Source organism: Salvelinus sp. IW2-2015, linkage group LG20, assembly GCF_002910315.2.
Source record: "Salvelinus sp. IW2-2015 linkage group LG20, ASM291031v2, whole genome shotgun sequence".
Taxonomy (NCBI): Eukaryota; Metazoa; Chordata; class Actinopteri; order Salmoniformes; family Salmonidae; genus Salvelinus; species Salvelinus sp. IW2-2015.
This window is the reverse complement of record NC_036860.1, coordinates 37920224-37935997: the sequence shown is the minus strand read 5'-3', so window position 1 is coordinate 37935997 and position 15774 is coordinate 37920224. Positions and strand designations below refer to the sequence as shown.

General features: G+C 43.0%; 1 protein-coding gene across 1 annotated transcript in view; it reads right to left on the bottom strand.

Annotated features, from left to right (window-relative positions):
• Positions 1 to 7892: 7892 nt before the first annotated feature.
• Positions 7893 to 15774, bottom strand: part of LOC111980924 (branched-chain alpha-ketoacid dehydrogenase kinase) — a 28640-nt gene continuing 20758 nt past the window's right edge. The window contains exons 8-11 of the mRNA XM_024011981.2: positions 13179 to 13307; positions 11987 to 12076; positions 9167 to 9322; positions 7893 to 8604 (exon numbers count right to left, since the gene is read on the bottom strand). Coding sequence (XP_023867749.1) covers positions 8460 to 8604; positions 9167 to 9322; positions 11987 to 12076; positions 13179 to 13307 — 520 coding nt within the window. The 3' untranslated portion in view covers positions 7893 to 8459. The remainder of the gene's footprint in view (positions 8605 to 9166; positions 9323 to 11986; positions 12077 to 13178; positions 13308 to 15774) is intronic.

Below are 15774 nucleotides of genomic sequence, written 5' to 3'. Positions count from 1 at the left end.
TTCAGATGTCATGTTCCCAGCACTCTAGGAGCACCTTTTTCGTAGGATGTGTAACCTTATGTCCTTGTAGGTTGACCCAATATGTCATGGTTAGCTGTTGTCTTAACTTTAACAGCATCTCTCCCAAAAAATCGAATTGTTTATGACTGGAGGTAGCCTTTAACAGAGACACAAAGAAGATTATTTGTGGCCCAGATCTTGACATGATCCATTTTAGGTAGTAAACTACGAACGTTAAGATGTAAAAATGTCAAATCTTTTCTGCATTTAAAATCACACAGTTTCAATACAAGTCAGATTATTTGAGATTTCAGAACAACCTGTACTTCGCCCTGTTCACCCCGGAACAGGGTGAAGTATTACAACTCCTGCAGCGTTGATAGTGCAATGAGTCCTTCATTTTAATTAGTCCTCTACTCTCCAGAAAGTAAGTCAGCCTTTCCGTTATCATCCTTTCCATAAATTTACATACATGAGATGTCAACGCTATCAGACTAAAGCTTGAAGGACTAGTAGGGTCTTTCCCTGGTTTCCGTATTGGCACAACTATAGCCTGCTTCCAACTTCCAGGCAGTTCCTGCCACACCTTATTGTAAAGGCCCAATACTTTCCCCATTGCAGTGTCACTGAGATGAGCCATCATGATGTAACACATCTCATCCTTCCCGAGGAGATGCTACCCCAGCTTTAGCTAATGCTCTCTTAATCTCAGCCAACGTAAAAGGGCCATTCAATGTATCCCCGACCATCTTTCTCTGATCCACGACCCCCGGCTGTTCTCCTCTGACCCTCTCTCTCCCACGTTGCCCCTCTTCGGTCAGGTTATTTGAGCTGTGCACCTTCACAAATGCCTGGGCTAACATGTCTGCCTTCTCAGTATCTCTCACTGCAACAATTTCCCCACTTTTCAGCACGGAGAAATCCCAATCTCGTCTGACCCCACTCATCCTCTTAATAATCCCCCATACTTCTCCCACAGGAGTGATCCTGCCTATGTTTCCACAGAACCGGTGCCAATACTCCCTCTTAGCTGTTCTAATGATCCTCCTTAATACTGCGTGTGCTTGTTTATACTGAATCAGGTGCTGGTAATTATGGGACCTTTTCAACATTCTGAAAGCGCTGTTCCTACACTTCACAGCTTCTCTACACTCCTCAGTCCACCAGGGAACTGCGTTGACTCTTTCTCCCCTGCCTTGTGGCCCCTACTAATGCTCCTCTACTCCATCATTCACTGTTCCTATATCTGAATTGAGATCGACCTGAGACAGCTCCTGTTCACTCAACTCTCGAAACTGACCCCACTCTGCTTTCCCAAATATCCATCTCCACAATCAATTTCCTACTGAAACTTCCACCCTCATTCCTACAGTACACATGATAGGATAGTGATCACTACCCTCTGTAGATTCCTCCAATACCTCCCAACTACATCTGCCTGCCATTGAACTTGAGATCAGAGCAGATTCATTTCCAGTTATTGGGTCAATCCTGGTTCTCCGGCCATCATTAAGACTCACAAGCCCTTTCTCATCAAGTAGTTCTTCCAACACATGTCCATTTACATCAGTCCATAACCCTCCCCAGAGCGTACTATGAGCATTAAAATCCCCACACCACATTACCCATCTCCTATCTTGACCTACTAAATTCCCAAGGGCCATCAACTCTAGCCTCTCTAGTCCCCCCTCTATCTCTACAGACTGCAACATACCCTTCTATTACAAAAGCTAGAGTAGGGTTAAACCATGTCTATTGGAGACATACACATCAAGAAACTGATTGAACTCTTTTTTTTTGTATCTGTTTGAACTCTTGCCCATTGGCCATCAAACTTCTGGCATTCCATTGAAGGATCAACATCATTATGACAATAAACCAATACTTGATTCCTTGCTGAACTGATCATAAAATAGTTCACTGCCTGCTACACTATGATCTGTATTTTGTTCATCTTTGTGTAAAAGGAACAGTGATCGGTAAGCTGCTCTGACAGCTGATGCTTAAAGTTAGAAAGGGAGCAATAAGACTCCAGCTTCAGAGAATTTTGCAATTTGTTCCAGTCATTGACCACAGAGAACTGGAAGGAAAGGCGGCCAAAGGAAGTGTATATCTGAGAAGTAGTTGGTGAACCAGGTGAGGCAGTCATTTGAGAAGCCAAGGCTATTGAGTCTGCTGATAAGAATGCGGGGATTGACAGAGTCGAAAGCCTTGGCCAGGTTGATGAAGACGGCTGCACAGTATTGTCTTTTATCGATGGCGGTTATGATATCATTTAAGACCTAGGTTGAGGTACACCCATGACCAGCTTGGAAACCAGATTGCATAGTGGAGAAGGTATGGTTGGATTCGAAATGGTTGGTGATCTGTTTATTAACTTGGGTTTTGAAGATTTTAGAAAGGCAGGGTAGGATGGATATAGGTCTATAACAGTTTGGGTCTAGAGTGTCTCCCCCTTTGCAGAGGGGGCTGACCGTGGCAGCTTTCCAATCTTTGGGGATCTCAGACGATACGAAAGAGAGATTGAATAGGCTAGTAATAGGGGTTGCAACAATTTCGGGAGATCATTTTAGAAAGAGAGGGTCCAGATTGTCTAGCCCAGCTGATTTGTAGGGATACAGATTTTGCAGCTCTTTCAGAACATCAGCTGTCTGGATTTGGGTGAAGGAGAAGCGTGGGGGGGGGGTGCTTATTGAAATGATCGATTATCGTAGATTTATCGGTGGTGACAATGTTTCCTATCCTCAGTGCAGTGGGCAGCTGGGAGGAGGTGCTCTTATTCTCTATGGACTTTATAGTGCCTCAAAACTTTTTGAAAATACTGCTACAGGATGCAAATTTCTGTTTGAAAAAGCTAGCCTTTGCTTTCCTAACTGACTGAGTATATTGTTGCATATCACAGGGCTGGTCACAGGTGCTGGTCAAGGGCAGTCAAGTCTGTGGTGAACCAAGGGCTATATCTGTTCTTAGTTCCACATTTTTTGAATGGGGCATGCTTATTTAAGATGTGAGAAAAGCACTTTAAAAGAGCAACCAGGAATCCTCTACTGATGGGATGAGGTCAATATCCTTCCAGGATACCCGGGCCAGGTTGATTAGAAAGGCCTGCTCGCTAAAGTGTTTTAGGGAGCGTTTGACGGTGATGAGGGGTGGTCGTTTGACCGCGGACCCATTACACACGCAGGGAATGAGGTTGAAGACAGCAGAGGTGTATTTAGAGGGCAAGTTGGTCCGGATGATATCTAAGAGGGTGCCCATGGTTACAGATTTAGGGTTGTACATGGTAGGTTCCTTGGTCATTCGTGTGAGATTGAGGGCATCTAGCTTAGGTTGTAGGACGGCAGGAGTGTTAAGCATGTCCCAGTTTAGGTCACCTAACAGTATGAACTCTGAAGATAGATGGGGGGGGGGCAAATAATTCACATGTGGTGTCCAGGGCACAGCTGGGCATATGCATGTTCTCCCCTACACTTCGCACATCTCTTTTTGCCTTTGCACAAACCTTTGACAGTTATAGCAATGCAATGGTTTTGGAACATATGCTCACACATAGTAACTCATATACCCAATCCTAACCTTTTCTGGCAGTACCAGATCCTCAAACTTTAGTAGCACTGACAAGCTATCCACCTTCTTCCCATCTTGTGTTACCTGGGAGGCACTTTGCCTCAATAAGAGAGCCTCCCTTCAAATGGTCCTTTATTTCTTTCATGTTAACAATTTCTGGAACTCATGTAATAACTCCCTTCATCCACTGCTATCCAGTTTGATCCGGCATGCTATTATCAACCACACGTTTACATACCTGCTTGAATTTGAGCGCTTTCTCATACTGTTTAGCATTGATACACAACCAAACTTCCATCACAAAGAACTTTAGCAGAAAAACTCTCCTACTTTGCTCTCCAAATCTCTAGTCAATGCTATCAGATTCGCCGCAGTGACTCCACCCTCGTCCTTAAATTTCACCAGTGGTGACCCGTCTTTTGTTGTTGTATGTTTTGCATGTTATTTTGACATGAATAACATGTCACATATCAGTTTACAAATATATATTTTTTTTTATCATTAATAAAGCCACATTCAAACATGGTCTCTTTTTTGCTTTCTTGAGCTCCAAAATGCAGGTGTTTCAGCCTAGCTCAGTGCTTTCTGTGGTGGTGGGGCAGCCAGCGGACAATATGGAGTGTAGGGGTTGGTAATGTTCTCTAGTTGCGCTGTGATTGGCTCAGCATTCTGTCACTCATGGGGACATTACATCAAAGCAAAATTCTACAGGGAGAGATCAAAAATTCACACCCCTTGGGTAGTAAATCTAAGTGTATGTTGTGTAGTAAGCTGTTAGTAGCCAATGTGACTCACCCTAATAATTTGGTCCCTTTCCCCCTCATAACTGAGCCTACTGTTCTGACTTGGTGGTGCACATGTAGCCTATAGCCTGTTTTAGAGAAATGTAGTCATCGAATATTGTAAGAGCTTTCATTGTCTTATATATCCCCTTTAATTAGCCTACGGTTCTGAATTGGTGTACAGGGAGAATACTAAGAGCGACCCTTGTTCTGAATTCTGTCACTGTACATTTCAAAGTGCTGAACAAATGGTTGACTATGTCCGTCCTAGCTCACTCATTAATGTCTTATCCGCTTGTTGTCCCCTTATGCCATAGTTCTACATCTCAATTGTTAGTAGAAACCACCTTTGTTTAAGCAAGTTAGCCACATCAGCTATGTTTTTTTAAAAGGCAGTAAATTAAGCTGAATTAACTGTTTTGCTGCCAGGCGAGGCTCCGCTGATAGCCAGGTGTAGCAGTGGTAAGGTGTTGGGACTGCTGTTGGGACAGCTTTATGTAGGCCATAACAGTTTGTGGGCACCGTTTGTCACCGTTATAATGCAATTAATGTAAGGAAGTGCTATTATGCTGTGTTCGTAACCAAGTGGGAATTTACCACATGAAAATCCACTTGAATGGCTCTCCAACTGGTAATTACTAGTGGGAAAGTTGTCTTTCATCCTGAGCTCCAATTTATCCCACACGCGGCCCTCGGATGTCACCTACTAAGGAGATTACCTCGATAACAGTATTTTAGGCAGGTAAAATGTAACAAAACATTTATAGAAAGCAGTCTATTAATATTGTTTTTGAACTCAATCATTTGTTTACAAGAATGATAGCTGTACTCTTAGTTTATGGTTTTTCAGCTTGTTGGCCATTAGCCAATCAGCGTTTCTCAATGAGTTCAAAGCACATGAACGCATCCAACTGGTATTAACTTGTACATTTCCACCTCCCACTTAGTTACAAACGCAGCATCAATGCTCTGAGTGAAGCGGGTTAGTGTTGATTGCATTAGTTTTGTAACCGGGCTACGTCCCGGGCATGTGCCAGGTGCCCCGTTTTGGCCGACAGCGAAGTCGGCTCAAGACAAAGGAGACGTAGTTTAAGCACATGGAGTAGCAAACGTTTAATCAAACTGCATTCCAAGAGGAGATGGCTAACACAAAAGTGAGCCATATGAACACAATTACTTAAAGGAGTTGGGAAATTCACCTTGATACAAAATAATTTGTACCACCTCAATAACCTAAATTGTGATCCTCACACAATCGACAATAAGAATCCACATTAACATGTCCTTTCTACATCTATGTATGAATGACAAATACATCTGTAAATTGCTCTGGATTAAAGTTTCTGATAAATCAGTATGCCTCAACCTTCAGTCTGTGGCATGGCTCTGGTTCTCTGTCTGTCGCCAATTTGATTATATTCAAATGGTTTTCTCGACAGGAGGCTGACTAGGCCAGTGTTTCCTAACCCTGGTCCTTGAGTACCTCCAACAGTACACATTTTCATTGTAACCCTGGACAAACACACCTCATTCAACTCATTGAGGGCTTGATGATTAGTTGACTAGTTGAATCAGGTGTGCTTGTCCAGGGTTACAATAAAAATGTGTACTGTTGGAGGTACTTGAGGACCAGGGTTGGGAAACATCCTCCTAGTCAGCCCAAATCTGATATTTCTTTCTCCTAATTGGTCTTTTGACCAATCAGATTTTTTTCATAGCTGGTCTGATTGGTCACAAAAGACCAATTAGTGAAAAAGAACAGATTTGGGCTGCCTTCCTAAACACAACCTAAATGACTACACTGTAAAATAACTCAACCTGTCAGTCCCACTTTCAATCCAATCATCTCTTTCTCACACACACAAAAGTGTATGTATGGTAAAAATTAAGTGAAACATTCAATTCCACCCATGAAACTGTTTAATGCCCAAGAGTAATCCATGCCAGTGCAAAAAGCAAGTAAGACCACCACTCCATTTGGACATGTATTAAAGGAGAAGGAAATTAAACATGTGTTTTCAAGACCATAAAACCATGTTTTCATAAAACAACTAGATAGGGGTATACAACTTGAGTCTACTTAGGTATGTCATAATTCCAAAAATAAACTAACAATAAAATGTAATTGTTTTACTGCTAATATACTGAAAATATCAAACACAACAATTTCAATGCTTTTACTAAATTACAGTTCAAAAGTCAGTCAATTGAAATAGAATCAGAATATGTTTTGCCCCCACAAAAGGGCTTTAATTACTGACAGAAATACTCCAGTTTCATCAGCTGTCCGGGTGGCTGGTCTCAGATGATCCTGCAGGTGAACAGTCCGGATGTGGAGGTCCTTGACTGGCGTGGTAACACATGGTCTGTGGTTGTGAGGCCAGTTGGATGTACTGCCAAATAATCTAAAATGACATTGGAGGCAGCTTATGGTAGAGAAATGAACATTAAATTCTCTGGCACCAGCTCTGGTGGACATTACTGCAGTCAGCTTGCCAATTGCACACTCCCTCAAAACTTGAGACATCTGTGGCATTGTGTTGTGTGACAAAACTGCACATTTTAGAGTGGCCTTTTATTGTGCATAGCACAGGGCACACCTGTGTTATAATCATGCTTTTCAATATGCCACACTGGCTGGTTTCTTTTGGGAAAGGAGAAATACGCACCAACAGGGATGTAAACAAATTTGTACACAAAAATTGAAAGAAGCTTTTGGAAAATCTTTGGAATATTTTATTTCAGCTCATGAAATCAAAACTTCACATGTTGCATTCATATTTTTGTTCTGTATACAAGCCATAACTCAAACTATTATGCTGTTTTTTTTATCAGACTTCATCACTTTTGCCAGCAGGGGGAAGATTTGGACAGGGCACATACTTCATGAGGTCACTGCAGTCTATCCGACAGGAATTCTCATGCTAGAAAGATACTAATTCTTCTCTACCTAGCCCCATCCCAAAACTTTTAAATCACAGGGAACATTATTAATAACCAGAGGTATATTCATCGAGGTGAAACGTTGCAAATGCGCCTCACTGATTTGTATACACTGAAGGATTTACATGCAAATTCCCAGCACGCTTATGCCAGACCACATACCTGCAGTTCTATATTCTGATAATTAATCATGCACCTTAAAATGTCCACCATACTGAAAATACGGTTTCAAAAGTTTGAAAACTTGCCCTTCCTCGGAATGTGTTCAGTAAAAAATGCCTTCGACACCAAGCCAAACAAAAGGAAGTTAGCAACCTCTGAAATATTGACATTTTGAACACTTTCTTCTTCCAGTGTATTGAAAGCAAAAAACAACTTAGTTCAGATATTATAATGACACAGCAAGTGATGAGCATTTCCAACCTCCCCCCCAAATGTTTTATTAGATTTACTAACGTGGTATGAGTGTGAAATTGCATTACAAGGATGAAATTGAACAAGTTACATTAGCGTGTCGTCATAAGGACCAGCATCGCACACAGTAAGGCAACTGAACATCTCTGCTCATGACCTTGCTTAAGAGCTTGACAAAATGGCGCTGAACCAAGAGTTCACTCAACAGTTCCTTCTGCTTGTTTTCTTCAAATTGAATTACAATCATTGTTTTGGCAGTGTGTTTTGACTGTTGTTTTGGCAGTATCCTCCGTGGTGTCCTCCACAGTCAATTCAAGAGAAGTCATTTTTAAGGGCAGCGTCATCCAAACTCAGATAGTAGCCACTGGAGTGTGTAAAGAGACCTCTTCTGTTCTTTAGTCTTTTTATATTTGCAGAAGCTATGCAACACAAGTAACTTAAAGGCAGACCAAATTAACTTTAAGGCAGATTTGTTTCCTTTCTACCAAACTAACACTACTAAACACGCTCTGCTTATGACCTGTACGCTCAAGAGTTCAAAAACCCTTAACGCTGAAAAGCGTAGACAAACGCAAAACAAAAAGAGGTGAAAGTGCCAACTGGGCAGCCATTTAAAGTTGAGGCAAAAATAGGAAACTTTAAGAGGCCAGTTTGTGAGGAGCCAACTGGTCACCTATATCAGCCTAGCCCTGGCTTACACTGAAATGGTTGAGCCCCTTGGTGGAAATATATCTGTGCTCCCTGCAAGTGGTCTTAGACGCGGAAGCTTTCTCCCTTGCCGTCGATGTGGCGCAGGCGCAGGTAGACGTCGGTGCCGATGCCCTGCATGGACTGGATGGACAGGGAACCGCCCAGGTACTCAGCATACGCCCGGGAGGTGGGCAGCCCAAAGCCAAATCTGACGGGCACACAGTTTCTCATTTGTTAATAATATGGAGGTTTGTAAACTGGCACTCATTAACAAATTGATAGATTTATTTTGCAACATGCGAGGACCGCCTTCCAAAGAAAGCAAATGTGTATAAATAATTTGGGGCTGCTAAATGCAGACGTAAACATTATCCTCACAGTCATAAGATGTTTGCACAAATGAAATATTTCGTAGGTTTCATCTCCATGACTACTTAATGGAAAAGAACAGTTAAGACAACCTTTTTTACTTCCATATCCATCCCCCTTCAAGTCTCAATAATTCATAGGATAAAGTAAACCTAGTCGACTCAGTGAAATGGAAGTGTGTGATATTTTTCTACTTTACGTGGCATCCCCATGGCACACTGGCAGTCAATTCAACCCTGCATTATGAGATTAAGAACCGATGTAGTAGAAAGGGGATCAACAGACAGGAGGACACAATGAGCAGGATTATCACACGTATCAATTACCTTGTTCACATTCATTATAGCTGAACTGGTGCAAATGTTTTCCAACTGAAATTGTATAAGGCCCGCCTAACTCACCCGTGCATTGGGCCGGACTGAGGCCCACTGTTGGTCAAGGTGTTGAAAAGGTTGTTCATGCGAGGGTCTTGGTTGCTCTCTTCAGCTGTGCTGTAATGGTAGTCCGTCACCTTGTCCAGGATGCTGTGGGGGATGCCGCCACCACGGTCTGAGATCCTGACGAACATGGAGGATACCCCAGGGTTACACAAGAGAAATTTAAAAAGGTATAGTATTCATGTTAACAAGGCAAGTCAGTTAAGAACAAATTCTTATTTACAATGACAGCCTACCAAAATGCCTCCTGCCAGGACGGGGGCTGGTATTAAAAATAAAATACCTGCCACAGTACAATACTGAACATTTGTTTGAATGAAGACAACTGAAACCAAAGAAAGAGAAGGCAGACGATTAACAGTATATGCTGTAGGATTACATTTCTGGCGATCCAAATATTTTCATCCCTGTGCTTGGCAAACTGAAGTCACTTAAACCTAACACTAGCCCACATCAAGACTACTTCGTTAAATGAAGGTATCATCCTTTGGTTTCTTATTCCCCTATATGGCCAACAGTGGCGGTCGATGACATTTAAGATGTTTAAGACTATTTATGAGCTTGGCCTTATTTTCTATACAGCACACTGGATGACTGTCATTCATATTCCATTCACCCAGTTCAATGTAACCGTGATACGTTTAGGCTACTACATGATACTCTACTTTTCCCTATACCCATCATGAGGTTGCTACAACCAAGCCTATGAATAAAAGTTTACAATGTAGGTGCACAGGTGCAGGATAAAAAAAATTTGTAATCAAGGTGACAGTGACATATTCAATATCACCTTGTACACTCTTGCCTGCAAACAAGTTAGACAAATTCAGTTTATCCCAGTTGTTTCGGTTTCGTAGCTTCCATTTAAGGGTGCGTTCGTAAAATGACTCTGGCCATCTGCTCCGATTCCAGAGCACTCTGTCGCCGAAGCGACACTCACTACCGAGTTCCAAACTACCTCGAAGCAATGTCAGCACAAGGAACTGTTCGTTGGAAGCTTCATGAAATTGGTTTAATGTGCAATGCCCAGCGGTGGCTGGAGTGGTGTAAAGCTCCCCTCCATTTGACTCTGGAGCAGTGGAAACACGTTCTCTAGAGGGATGAATCACGCTTCACCATCTGGCAGTTTCATGGACGAATCTGGATTTGGCGGATGCCAGGAGAACGCTACCTGCCCCAATACATAGTGCCAACTGTAAAGTTTGGTGGAGGAGAAATAATGGTCTGGGGCTAAAGGACTGACATTGAGAAACAAAATTCTCTGGTCTGATGAAACCAAGATTGAACTCTTTGGCCTGAATGCCAAGTGTCATGTCTGGAGGAAAACTGGCACCATCCCTACGGGGAAGCATGGTGGTGGCATGTTTTTCAGCGGCAGGGACTGGGAGACTAGTCAGGATCGAGGGAAAGATGAACAGAGCAAAGTACAGAGCGATCCTTGATGAAAACCTGCTCCAGAGCGCCCCGAAACTCAGACTGAGGCGAAGGTTCACCTTCCAACAGGACAGCGACCCTAAGCACACAGCCAAGACAATGCAGAAGTAGTTTTGGACAAGTCTCTGAATGTCCTGGTGTGGTCCAGCCAGAGCCCGGACTTATACCCAATCGAACATCTCTGGAGAGACCTGAAAATAGCTGTGCAGCGACGCTCCCCCCCCATCCAACCTGACAGAGCTTTAGAGGATCTGCAGAGAAGAATGGGAGAAACTCCCCAAACACAGGTGTGCCAAGCTTGTAGCATCATATCCAAGAAGACTCGAGGCTGTAGTCGCTGCCAAAGGTGCTTCAACAAAGTACTGAGTAAATGGTCTGAATACTTATGTAAATGTGATGTTTCAATTTCTTATTTTGTATACATTGACAAACATTTCTAAAAAACAGTTTTTGCTTTGTCATTATGGGGTATGGTGTGTCGGCTGTAACGTAAACAAATGTGGAAAAAGTCAAGGGGTCTGAATACTTTACAAATGCACTATGTAAATGCATTTGGGAATGACTGGAGTACAAAAGCACTTAATACACTGATCTGTGCTGGTAAAACAATTTAGCATCAGTACATTTGTTCAGTGTCAACATCGATTTACTATTCTTAAATACTGCATGTGATTAAGTCTGCTGACGGTGCGTTCACTGTGGTCCTGAACTGCTGTTCCCATGGCGACCACACTGGGCATGATAAGCCTGCAGCTTAAAGGAACTCACCCTGAGGCGTCAGGTTTCCCATTCAAACAGCTAAGCCCAGAGTCTGGGACTCCTAACATGTTGACCGTGTTGCGTTGGCTGCAAAATAAATGTACACATACATGTTATTCAATCATTGCACCCACACCGCACGCGTGGAGCGTATGCGTTGGCAAGCGCTAAAATAGTAGTCAGTTCTATTTGTGACGCTGAACACGGTGCAAGTCCTGCCTCTCCCATCTCCTCATTGGTTTATAGAAGCAGATACCCACGTGCCATCTCCTCCTTGGTTATACCCACATGGGTGATTGAAATATGAACTGAGGTCGGTCAGTCGTTGTAATACACCTATGAAAGTTAGATGCCAATCGCCATATAAAGTCCAAAGAAGAAAAAGCCTGGGAGGAGAGATGACTAGAAACGAGTCGGTTGACCGTTTTAGGTGTGGATTAGTTGTTGGAGTAGGGGACCTTGTGCATTTCAGGTAAAATAACTCAACGTTTATATCCCAGAACAAATTAGCTAGCAACTGCGTAATTCTTTAACCTTGTTAAAGGAGTCTTGAGTAGATAGAGGTAAAGATAATCAAGGTCACCCACTCACCTGATGACAAAGTCCACGTCGTTGTTAGCAATGGTGACTATGATATCAGGCAAGTTGTAAGGTGTGTCGAGGTGGCTTTCCATGGTGGCCCTGTGGGGACACAGGTTGAGGGGAGGTCAAGGGCAGGGAGTGACGACATTAGCCTGTGGAGTCCTTCAACGTAACCCGACAGAATCTGTCAGCAGGATTGTTTAGAGCAGGGGTGTCAAACTCATTCCACGTAGGGCCGAGTGTCTGCAGGTTTGTCCTTTCAATTAAGACCTAGACAACCAGGTGAGGGGAGTTCCTTACTAATGAGTGACCTTATTTCATCAATCAAGTACAAGTGTAACCGATGTGAAATGGCTAGCTAGTTAGCGGTGGTGCGCGCTAATAGCCTTTCAAATCGGTGACGTCACTTGCTCTGAGACCTTGAAGTAGTGGTTCCCCTTGCTCTGCAAGGGCCGCGGCTTTTGTGGAGCGATGCTTCAAGGTCTCAAAGCGAGTGACGTCACCGATTGAAACGCTATTAGCGCGCACCACCGCTAACTAGCTAGCCATTTCACATCCGTTACACTCACCCCCCCTTTCGACCTACTCCTTTTCCACAGCAACCAGTGATCCAGGTCAACAGCATCAATGTAACAGTTTAACTTTATTCCGTCCCCTCGCCCCGATCCGGGCGCGAACCAGGGACCTTCTGCACACATCGACAACAGTCACCCACGAAGCGTCGTTACCCATCGCTCCACAAAGGTCTCACATCGGTTACACAAGGGTGGAGCGAAAACACTTTGACTCACTGGTAGATGACACATTATGACACACCCTAAATACACTGCCTTCTAGGAAGGAGGAACATGAGTCAGAGTGAATGGTCTGTCTGCTAATTGCGACATCTGAGACGGAGCTCCAAGAACAGAACCACCTCTATTCCTCATTGGACTGAAAGGCTGATTATTATCTTATTGAACACACACACCTTAGCAATACTCTCATAAGTGCCAGGGCAACATTTCACCACCAAGAGCAGTAGCACACAGCTAAATACTTTGAAGAAAAGAGGTTGTCTAACTAGAGATTTAGTTATCTATAGTCTTACAATGGCTACCGTGGAGTCTGATTTCCTAGTCAAAGTGAAAAGGTATGATGTTTTAGGGGTGTGTGAGTTGTCAGAAAGTCAGTTAAAATGATTAGTGAAATGTTCTGGTACCTCATAGCGTTCTTCAGCAGCTCAGGCAGGATGTAGTCTAGGGGCAGAGGGATGAAGGGGAAGCGGGCCGCCACATGGCCGTTGATACGCACCCGCGGGGAGTTACCGTACTGGTGCTCACACAGACGCCTGCAGAAGACATGAGGGAGCATGCACACACTTATAATTGTGTACAGATACAGTGCATTCGTAAAGTATTCAGACCACTTGACTTTTTCCACATTACAGCCTTATTCTAAAATGGATTAAATAAAACATCTCATCAATCAGCTGGAAAGAGGTAGAGAGAGATAGAGGTAGAGGTAGAGGGAGAGAAAGGAAGCTGCACATCCCTAGAGGGGCTGAACTGGGACTACAAGTGCACAGAGGCTTGTGCTTGCCTGTGTGAGTGGATATGCTATATCTTGTGTAGGTTGCATTGTGCCACACAAAACCGTGGTTATGACTATGAACTTAATACAGAGCCAGTGGAGTAAGCCTGGTAGCCTATATCTTAACTGCCTGTCGCCGTCTTTCCCCACTATACAGTATCTATTGATCGTGGGGCTTAATATAAATGAATCTGCCGCTTAATTAAAAAAAAATGGTTTTCAATAAATGTTTTACATTAAAATGCACTGCATTGTGGGTTGAATGCTGTAACACAGAATGAAACAAACGTCCCTTGATGGTAGTGACAAAAATATTTCAGTTACGTATACTACATTTGTTTTATTTAAATGACTTACTTCGTTCCAAGTAATCATCTCATCTCTATTGAGCTGCTGCCTATGCGATCTGACAAATCACAATTTTAGTAGTACTTCAAAGTAAATAAGGCATACCTTTGACGGCTGAATACCAACTATAAAATCCATTTGATCATGCATTTTCAGGTGGAGATACCGACGCAACTGCTTTTTATCCACGTCAATCGCCGCTCTTCTCTCAGTCTCCGTGTGTTCCACACAGACCGGACAAGTAGGCGGGCACGCAATGGACAATTACCACGTTTTCAGCACTAAACTAAATCGAATATTGGCCTGTTGGAAACATCGCACAGTTCGGCTTGATCCGATTTAATCTTTAGAGAAACTGCGATTCGGGCAACAACAAAAAAAATTATTGAACCGAAGTCTGTCAATTAGCTTAAACGAAAAATAGCCGAAATGTCGGTTAATTGCACAGCACTACACCATATATACACTGTGTACAAAATATTGGGAAACCTGCTCTTTCCATGACTGTCTGACCTGGTGAAAGCGGATTCCTTATTGATGCCACTTGTTAAATCCACTTCAAATCAATGTAGAGGAAAGGGAGAAGGTTAAAATAATTTAGAACCCATAGCGGCAGTCAACGGCCTTCGTTTAAAATACTATAGCACCCAGGTTCAGCCTTGTTTTTCTAACAATATCGCAAAATTAACTTGCTAACAACCTTTTCTCGTATTCACGTGGCTGTTGTCATCAACCAGAAACGGTGCGCGGTCATTTGAGTTAATGTTTTAAAACTAAATTACAAAAATGACCGCCGAAGCAGATAGTCTCTTTCACAGTGAAAAGTCATATCATGTTGGTTGGTGATACGGATTCGCACACGTCCTTGCACTTTGAAAAGCGATGTTGAGGATGAGTGAAATAAGTAAACAGCAGATACATGTTTGGGGTTGTCAAGGTTTGATGTTGTGAAATTTAGGGAATAGCTCACAGATGAGCAAATCCTGTCATGATAATTTGGTTGGTACAGGCGAGCACAACAACGGTGGAGCTCGAATGATTGCCCTCTGGCTCATGGAAAAAGTTGCAGTGTTTATCTATATAGTCAGCTAACTAGTTGGTTGTTTTGTTTCTACCGATGTAATTCATATGGAAACGGCCCAAACTGCTTGCTATAGCTAGCTAATCTGTCAGGCAAGAAAAGTTGCGCCAGAAATGTGGGCAGTGCTCACGAAGTCAACCTCAGCTGTCACTTTCACTAGCTAGCCATACAGACATCCAGCTAACTAGCCACCGAAATGAAGGCTAGAGTAATTTCTGTTTATCTGTTGGGTTTAGGTTATGGTATGTCATGTTTGCTAGGTGCGGCTATACATGGCCTCGTTTCCTATTATTTGACAGCATAGCTGTCTGTTAGGGTAGTATACTGAACAAAAATAAAACTTAACAATTAACGATTTTACTGAGTTAAAGTTCATTTTAGGAAATCAGTCAATTGAAATATGAGGTTCTAATCTATGGATTTCACATGACTGGGCAGGGGCGCAGCCATGGGAGGGCATTGGCCCACCCACTTGGGAGCCAGGCCCAGCCAATCAAAATACATTTTTCCCCACAAAAGGGCTTTATAAGACTGAAATACTCCTGTTTCATCAGCTGTCTGGTCTCAGATGATCCCGCAGGTGAAGAAGCCGGATGTGGAGTTCCTGGGTTGGCGTGGTTAAACGTGGTCTGCGCTTGTGAGGTCGGTTGGACGTGCTGCCAAATTCTCTAAAACGATGTTGGAGGTGACTTATGGTAGAGAAATTAACATTCAATTCTCTGGCAACAGCTCTGGTGGACATTCCTGCAGTCAATATGTCAATTGCACACTCCATCAAAACTTGAGACATCTGTGG